At 36.3% G+C, this 10,000-nt stretch overlaps 1 protein-coding gene across 1 annotated transcript in view; it reads left to right on the plus strand.

Annotated features, from left to right (window-relative positions):
- The first annotated feature begins 90 nt into the window (after positions 1-90).
- Positions 91-10,000, plus strand: part of LOC135198442 (uncharacterized) — a 43,108-nt gene continuing 33,198 nt past the window's right edge. Inside the window, exon 1 of the mRNA XM_064225990.1 lies at positions 91-244. Within this exon, the coding sequence (XP_064082060.1) occupies positions 226-244 (19 nt within the window). The 5' untranslated portion in view covers positions 91-225. The remainder of the gene's footprint in view (positions 245-10,000) is intronic.

Raw genomic sequence — 10,000 nt, forward strand, 5'->3', positions numbered from 1 at the left:
ATATTTATTGTGTATTTTCAAGTAAAATATGATTCATAACAGAGCCCTATTGCTTGATAAAGTGGAGTTCCAAATTCCCGAGCGTGGAAAGTAGACGTTGACGGGGCTGCCTGACTTTGGTGGTGGCGGCGGTGTTGCCTTCATCTTGCCGTTGCAAACTTGCCGGGAAGATCAGTTGGCACTTGACCAGTGTTGGAGTAGGACGCGCTTACCCCCGAAATAGGGATGGCTCCTCTTGGAATAGGTGAATTAACTTTTTAATATTTATATAATCCTTGAGTAAATGAATTGAGTTTCCTTTTTATTGCAGTGTTAACAATCACGGTTTCGTTCAAATTGTGAAATTTTTCGTTTAAAATATCAAGATAAGCCTAACTTTTGAACATGATGATTTAATTGCCTAATTTTGTATCAACCGTCTCCATAAGATTAGTTCGAAGATAATTGTACAAATGACTTTTAATTCTTAAAATAATTACAAATTCTTTCAACAAAAAAGAAAGTGAAACTTTCTGAAGTAAACCAATCTCAAAGGGGCTTCTTAAACGTGTCGTGACTGGTCGAGATTAAATACCTATGAAAAAAATATAAAGCTGTTAATTTATAGGTCTAGTTCTACAAAATTTTATTTTGTATCATAAAGATAAATAACTAGGTTATTATTTCTCAGCGTTTTGATGTTTAAGTCTGACATATTATTCTGTATAATTGGATTTTCTTTAACTGCCAAAGTTTTATTTACATGATACTTCGTTCTAGGCCTAACTAGGCTTCGACTGTTAATTTGATAAAGCGCCGATCGTAGTAGTAGTATGATATTTTAATCTTCCAAAATGCACAAACCACAGGATAATTCATTCCCAAACCACAGGATAATTTCTACCCAGATGCACAAAGTACAGGACAAGTAGACAATAATACATAGGCCTAGTTCATGTCCGTAATCGGTACCAATTACAGAGCTCATTATAATGGACAAAAATACCACAGTGACAGGAGTAGGTAAGCATCCTACTTACCCGTAACTGGTTTTGTGGCATAATCTAACCTAAGGTGTCTGGTTCTACCTGACTGTAGAGGGATTGGCTTCCCCAGGGATTTAACCTAACCCAAACTACGGCTCAATTCCTAGGTCTTCCTTCCTACAGACTGACTTAGAGGTCCATGGTGTCTGCTCCCGTGGTCTCAATTGATAATGGCTCCGTAGGGATAGTGCCGGTAGTGCACTCCTTGCTGCGCACTCTAGGCATTACATAAGGTTCATTGCAGAGTCCTTTCGGCCCCTAGCTACAACTCCTTTCATTCCGATTACTGTTCATCTATTCATATTCTGTTTCTTTCACCTTTCCACCATCTCCTAACCTGACTGTAGAGGAAATGGCTTCCCCTGGCATTTTCCTTAACCTAACTTACGACTCATTTTCTAGGCCTTCCTTCCTTTAGCTGACCTAGAGGTCCATGAATCATTAATGTCATATACAGAATTTCAACCCAAAATGACAGCTCCTCAGGTCCGAATTGATAATGGCTCCATAGGGGTTTATAGTGCCGTCAGTGCACCTCATGCGATGCACTGTAGACATTACTAAGAAGGTTCTATGCACTGTCTCTTCGGTCCTTGCTGCAACTCCTTTCATTCTTCACAATACGACAGCGAGGTTTTCCTCCTGTCATCTTTAAAATCTATTTACTGCCAATTTCCGTTTCAGCGTTGAACGATCTCGTAGGTCTCAGCGTAGGTTTTTGAACTAAATTCTATATTCTGTTCAGTTGGTAATGGGGTCACCCCGTCTCCATAGCACTGTACAGACATGAAAATGTGGTGTTAGGCATAATTTTGTTATTGATAAATACGTAACTCATTATTTAATTGTTCCTCGTATTCCCAGTTCGATAGTAATTGATTCATGGTAACTCAAACTGGCGTCGCAACATGTAGGTTACTGACGCCTTTTCTAATATTGAATGTTTTATTTGTAGAGTTGAAGCTTATTTTTTCTGATACCATTATCACACGAGAAGTAGGTCTGCCGTTATGTTGGGTCCTTCGGGACTGACGCTCAAATTTTTCGAAACGTTATATCTGGTTTCAGTTAGGTCTAGGCAGGATCCTGGGTCTAGGATAGATTGGCTTACGTATTATTTCCAGTAATTATCGATTTGTTAGTTGTTACTATCTATCTACCTATTCAGCCGGCCTTGCGGTCACTCGCTGTTGGTCTTACCAACTTCTACAGTTGCATTTTTGTTATAATTCCCCTTTAGTTCAGTTTTGCCGATCTTTCATGATCATTCTATACCAAACAAACGACCGTAACGACTGATTGATTTTCGACTGTCGGTTATACTATGGTGACGTCACAACGGCCGTGATCATCGTCCTTGAAATCGGCAATGCCTTCTGAAAGAAATTAATAAAAAAAAAACTGGAAAAACCGTGGATAATGTTAATTATCTGATAGATATAAGGAGTGAACGTCTTTGATCAGGCTGCTCACCAAAATAGAAACTTGTCCTTGTCGGCAGGGCGGAGAACGCTTGAGAATAGTCGCCTCTATTCTGCTGGACTTGTTAAGAATATCTTTTAGGGAAAGTATATTGTACTAGTTCCTGGCTTTACAGGAACTGCAAATGTGTATATGTATATATGTGTATAAATACACTTATGCATGTATAGGTTTATCCTGTTGTGGATTAAGTAACATTTAACAGTTAACTCCCCCACTTATTTTTATTTTTGCAGTACTCGGCATAAATTTTAGTACCCCCATCAACCTACAGGCCAGCATTTACTTGCATTTGTTCTCAGTACTTAATTCTTTGCGCTGTGTTGGTCATAAGATTTCCCCCCCTCTTTTTTTTCTTATGTAAAAACTGTGCTAGTTTTATATGTTTTGTCGATATTTAATTAATTAATTTATATTATTATCATTATTATTATACGGTAGTAGATATGCCAAGACATCCATTCAGTTATCATTATTATTGCAGAACATTTGATAGCAATTTCTAAATGGGATTCCATGTAATAATGTAGATATATATATATATATATATATATATATATATATATATATATATATATATATATATATATATATATATATATATATATATATATATATATATATATATATACATATATATATATATATATATATATATATATATATATATATATATATATATATATATATATTTCAAGTCCCCTTAAATCATCGAAGCATGTCTGCCAAAAAACACAAGGCCAAGGCAGTAAAGTTACCTAGTACTTCCTCCATTCACTAGCTATCTCTGCTGACTTTTTGAAAATTTCATTTTATTCTATTGCCTGTCACTTAAAATAAAGTTTGATGCTTGTTTCATTGACGTTTTGTGTAGGCACTTGTTGAAAGTAGGAGTCTCTGTAGGGGGAAAGTGCCATCAGTGCCCTCCATGCGGTTCACTGTAGGCATTACTTTTGGATATCGCAGCGTCTCTTCGGCCCCTAGCTGCAACTCCTTTCATTCATCTTTCCTCTATGTTGCTTTCCACCCTCTTCTATCAATTGTTTCATAGGGAAACTGCTTTGAGGTTTTCCTCCCGTTAGACCTTTTAAAAACCTTTAACTTTCAGTTTCCCTTTCAGCGCTTAATGATCTCATGGGTCCCAGCGCTTGCCCTTTGCCCGAAATCTTATAATCCAATCCGGAGGCAAGTAGAAAAATAGAGTAAAGAAGAAAATGATATGAATACACCGATATCACATTAACGTAATGAAACACATGCACGTAGATATAGGTCTATTACCACGTAGTACGTTAAACGTTTCCTGGGACAAGAAGTCGCTTTCTATGGGTTGTAAAGGTTGACTTTTGGCATGAGGCTGTTAGGCTCATGCCCTTGTACCCACAAATGGTCAGTGCTGCTCGTGGACTAGCGACATATCAGTGAAACTTCCTGAGATCAGAGCGAATGAGTCAACCGAGAGAGAGAATCACTGAAGCCTGAAACTTCAGGTCGATGGATGGTTTCGAAATATTGCTCTGATTTCCTTGACACTTCCCAGTTACAGTTTATGAACGGATATTTTTCGTCCATTTGTTTATTTATATGTATTACTTGTTTATGTGTATTTTAATAAAATTATTTTAAGTTGAGGGCAATTTCGATTTTTTTCATCATAGTGGCTGCCCATTATGAATAATAGTGCTAATAATTATCAGTGCTATAAACGAAACTGATACCTGGAGACAGACCAGAAGGGTTAAAAAATGCACTTGTCAGCGTTCTTGCGAAGTTGCGTGACTGGTTTGAGGTCAGGAAGTGCTATGACTGCCCGAATTAGTCGAGTTGGGTAGCTCAGATCAAATTATAGTAGCAATGGTGAGTACCATAATGGGCGGCGATTTAAAAAAAAAAATTGCATTGTGGCTTTAAATAAAAAGCGTTGGTTAACCGACTAAAGCTGTTAGGGTCATTAAGCAGTCTCTCTCTCTCTCTCTCTCTCTCTCTCTCTCTCTCATACACGTTCTATCACCAGCTGGCTTTTCAGCGTACTTAGCGTCAAATTGTTAATTAACGGTAGGCCTAACCTCTTCAGTAATGATATCACGAACTCCTCCGACTTACTCTGACGGTTTTTGGGTCTCATTGTGACCGGTTAGCCGACTCTATCAGGCCTCTTCATTCGAACTTCGGACCGGCATATGGTAGACCATACAAATTGCATAATTCGATGAAAATGTTATATTATTATTATTATTATTATTATTATTATTATTATTATTATTATTATTATTAATGACGAAGAAATCCACAATAAGAAAGAGAGTCGAGCAGGTTCTCGAAAGCTCGCGTTTTTTAAGTATTTTTAATACATGTTTTCATTTACATCAATGTAAATTTCTTCGCCATTTTATTGACTCGTGCGATGATGAGATTATTATTATTATTATTATTATTATATTATTATTATTATTATTATTATTATTATTATTATTATTATTATTTGAAGAAGAAGAAGAAGATGAAGTTAAATTGAAGTTTCCAAAGAATATGGTGCTCATTTGAAAGAAGTAACAGAAGGTGGTAGGAAATGCAGAGAGAAATATGTTATTAGCAAAGAAAAAATGAATTAAATTAATAAACCAGTAGATGAAAATGTAAGAAAATTATAAGATACAAGGAGAATGGCTTTGGGTTAGGCTCTTGCTTTCTGCTACAGTAAAAGGAAAAACGCGAAATTTTATTTTTATTTTTTATTTGACCCAGTAAACCTCAAGACAGTAACATGAGGCGGTAGTCGGGCAATAAGATTTACAGGCGAACCTGTTTCTCTGGATAGAAGGTTCGTGCGTCTGTATGTCAACAGGTTAACAGTCACTGTACTGCGATCAGTCCCGTTTACCACTATGAATTCACGGTTTTCGATATTTACTACAGAATTGTGATTTGTATCTTTAATTTTGAAGGCGAGTCTTGCGTTAATTTTGTGGTTGTTGTTGTGTAGTTTTATCTCTCCACAAATCTATCTGATGAATAAGGGAAATAATGGAAAAAGAAGATTCCTTTCGTTAAATAGCTAGGATGGTTAGCGCAGACAATCGAAAGTGCTTGAAGTTGCTACAAAAATTGTTTTATCATAATTAGATACCACCATGAGAACGCAACACAAAACGCATATATATATATATATATATATATATCATATATATATATATATATATATATATATATATATATATATATATATATATATATATGTGTGTGTGTGTGTGTGTGTGTGTGTGTGTGTGTGTATGCATGTGTGTATAAAAATACTGAGCTTTACTAAACGAACTGATGTTGTTACAGTATTCTGTGACATGGATTCATACCTGACTCAAGAAAGGGGTTAGTTAATGGCGTAAAATAAATGTCTTACTTGCTTTTTCCCTTTCCAAATGTGTTGGGGGCTTGGTGCCCACTTGATCGAATTTAGAAATGTTAGCTTGACATTTGAAGAACTGTTGGCAGTCCGTCCAGGAGATTTTAAGGTCAACGGCCGTTAAGTTCTACTGGAGGTCTGAAAGGCGCTTCGAAAGAATTTTAACATTATTATTGTTATTATTATTACCAAAGTTACCAAAGTTAGTATTAAATACAGAAAGAGATATGAGTTTTCAGAACAGAAAAATGAATTAATAAATAAATCTATAAAAAAGCAAAAGGATATCATCAGAATGAACGTTGGTCTACTTTACCCCTGATAATTGATAATAATTCCTTATCATCAACGATTGTGGTATATTACCGCAAAAAATAAATTGGATATTGACAGATCTGGAACAAAAAAGGTAATGAGTTTTGATGAAAAGGACAAAGAAGAAAAAAATGAGACTGCAATTAACACGATACCCTCGTTCTCTCCTGTTCACCCGCGTAGGGGGTTAGTGGCATCAGTGAACCTCAGGTGGTGCACTGTAAGGCATTACTTATGGGTCTTTGCAGTGTTTCTTCGGCTTCTAGCTGCAACAACTTTCATTCCCTTTACTGTACTCTATATTCATGTTTCATTTCTTCCATCTTATTTTCTGCTTTCTCCTGATATTTGTTTCATAGTGCGAGGTGTTTTTCCTGTTACGTTTAAAACCTTTTCTCTCCCAATTTCCGTTTCAGCATTGAATGACCTCATCATAGGTCCCACCGCTTGGCCGTTGGCCTAAATATTATATTCTGTTTATTAATTCTTTGAATCTGAATAGAATTTGTGCCTTAAAACACTTCATCATTTCAGAAGACGAACGTTGATTGCGAGGGTGAACAAAAGGAGCTTCTCATTACTTCAAGTTGTTGCCTTATTCATTTATGTATTTTATTTATTTATTTTATTTCATTTATTTTATTTTTGCTGTATGTCGTTGCTATTTCTTTTACCTCAAATTTGGTCGTGAGTCAGTTGACTTATACTATGTGCAATGTCAGTCATGCGTTTCTGTACGTGATAACGTCATCATCATAATACAGATTTGAAATACTAAGTTAAACAAGATCGACATTATAAAGAAATTTTTCAAATAAAAAGAACATAATTCCTCCTTACTTTTCTTATAGGGGTGAAAAAAAAAGTGTAAATAAAAAAGGTAAGGTTCAAAATCTTTTAGAATCCCAGTAGCTCCGTCTCGTGTGTATTTCACACTTGTATCTTGGAAAAAAAAAAAAACTTTCATTGACCAAAATTGAGGAGACAAGATCCAGCCGAAATGTCAATCTTAGAACACAATGGGGACTTCACAAATCTTTTCTTTATTTGGTCAAATTTTGAAAATAAACTTAGTTACACCAAAGGCAGCAAAAACAGAAAACGTTTTTAAATAAAAGGAAAATTAACTTATGTTTATTTTGGTTCTCATGTGCAACTTAGGAGAAAAAAGACACCACTTTCATTTAACGAAATTGAAGACAAAATCCAACCACAATGAGCGCCAGAACACAACAGGGACTGTACAAAAGTTTGTTTTATCCTTTTTTTTTTTTTTTTTGTCAAATTTTGAAAATCTATCTAGCTGTATGACTCACCTAAGGGCGAAAAAACATAAACGCACCGTAATCGAATTAGATACAAGCATGATTGTCCTGCCTGGCCTTCGAAAAGATGAGTTGGTAACTGGCAGCAAAAAAAAAAAAAAAAAAAAAAAGGGACATTGCATTTGAAGTGTTCTCTGTAATAACTGTTCTAGAGAGGATTTCTGCAACTTCATCTTAGCATCTTCGGTCCATTTTTTTCATAGCCGACATAACGCCCTTCATAACCATGACTAGTTTCATCACTTGACATTCTAACTCCGGTTCTTGAGGTAGAGAGGACACACACACACACACACACACACATATATATATATATAATATATATATATATATATATATATACATTTTATATATATATATAATATATATATATATATATATATATATATATATATATATATATATATAGATATATATCATACCGTAGGGGGTAATGCCGTCAGTGCACCTCATTCGGTGCACTGTATGAATTACTTAAGGTTCTTTGCAGCGTCCCTTCGGTCCCTTCACTGTACCTCCGTTCATAAACTTCCATCTTACTGCCCACCCTCTCCTGACAATTGTTTCATAGCGCAACTGCTTTGAGGTTTTCCTCCTGTAACACCTTTCAAACCTTTTACTGCCAATTTCCGTTTCAGCGCTGAATGGCCTTAGTTAGCCCAGTGCTTGGCATAATGCCAGAAATCTATATAAATAAAAAAAAACCTCAGTGCCACCTAGCCGTTTGTTTTGATAACTAATGTTTACTGTCTTATGCTTTTTGCAACTGATATTCTAGAGACAAGGTTGCAAAAAGTTGCAGTAGCTCATTTGACTGAAGATGCGTGGACCCCATTGAGAAGAGATGCAGACATTTTCAACAACTCGATCTCGAACGGATACTCTCGGCATACGGATAAGAAGAGTCTCATGTGTTAGTCAAGAGGGAGAAAAGTTAAGTATATCTTAGTTTTACCAGACCACTGAGGTGATTTACAGCTCTCCTAAGGCTGGCCCGAAGGATTAGATATTTATACGTGGCTAGGAACCAATTGGTTACCTAGCAACGGGACCTACAGCTTATTGTGGGATCCGAACCGCACTATATCGAGAAATGAATTTCTATCACCAGAAATAAATTCCTCCGATTCCGAGTTGGCCGAGCCGGGATTCGAACTTCGGACCACCGGATTGGCAGCCGAGCGCGAAAACCACTCGTCCAACGAGGAAGAGAGATTTAAGGAAAAAAAGAGAGTGAAATGTAAAAGAGAAAGAAACATGTAAAAGAGAGAGAGCTAAGTAAAAGAGAGATAGAAATTAAAGTAAAAAGGGAGAGAGAAATATAAGTAAAAAGGAGACAGAACAGTGTAAGTAAAAGAGAGAGGGGGGTGGGCGGGGGAAGAGAAAGAGAACTAACCGAACGCCCTGACATTTCAAATGCTCCAGATCCTTGACAGTTCGCTTGTCCGTTCCCCACTAGAAAAACCAGCCTTCACCTTTTCTTTCTTTCCGCCCCTGGAGGAGGAGGAGGAGGAGAAGTCCTTATTACGTGCTGTCTGTCCTCCCTGCGCTGCGCTCCGCTTCCTATTTCCCATATCTGTCAGTTACCGACTAAAAACAGACTACCGTCGATTAACTACTTTCTGGTTTTTATGAGGCAGTTTCTGCGGACTCATTGCTAAAGGGACATTTTGTATTTTATTAATGTTCTCTTGGAACTAAAGAAGTTCAAGATGATGTGCAATACACTGCTACCCCTTAGCTTTTAATACATGTCTATCTATTAATTTTTTTATTTATCATTTCGTTTTTAGTAAGAAGGGCGATGATTTTTTTTTTTTTTTTGCCTCCTTATGAACAACCATAATCTTTGGAAGCTTGAGTTCCTCGTTGGACGAGTGGTTTTCGCGTTCGGCTGCCAATTCGGTGGTCCGAAGTTCAGTTCTCGGCTCGGCCAACGTGGAATCAGAGGAATGTATTTCTGATAATAAAAATACATTTCTCGATATAATGTGGTTCGGATCCCACAATGAGTTGCAGGTCCCGTTGCTAAGTGACCAATTGGTTCTTAGCCACGTAAAAATATCTAATCCTTGGAGCCAGCCTTAGGAGAGCTGTTAATCAGATCAGTGGTCTGGTAAAACTAAGATATACTTAACTTTTTTTTTTTTTTTTGGAAGCTTGAATTTCAAACCAATGGCCCCTTTGGTGGGTTTGTTCCATATGAATAGGGTTCATCTTCTGAATAATAATAACGATAATTATAATAATAATCGATGGAAATCCTCTAACAATATAATTTGTATTGTCTTTTTTTATCTATCCCAACAAAAAATTACATTAAATTTAGTAAATTTTAAGTAACTTATCTGTTCTCTTGCTGGTTTCACTGTTAATGAAGTTGATTAACTTTAGATCTGGTCAGTATATACTTGGATTGGTGACCGACTGAATACTGAACTTCGTTAACGCAC

This window comes from Macrobrachium nipponense, chromosome 22 (genome assembly GCF_015104395.2).
Source record: "Macrobrachium nipponense isolate FS-2020 chromosome 22, ASM1510439v2, whole genome shotgun sequence".
Classification (NCBI taxonomy): Eukaryota; Metazoa; Arthropoda; class Malacostraca; order Decapoda; family Palaemonidae; genus Macrobrachium; species Macrobrachium nipponense.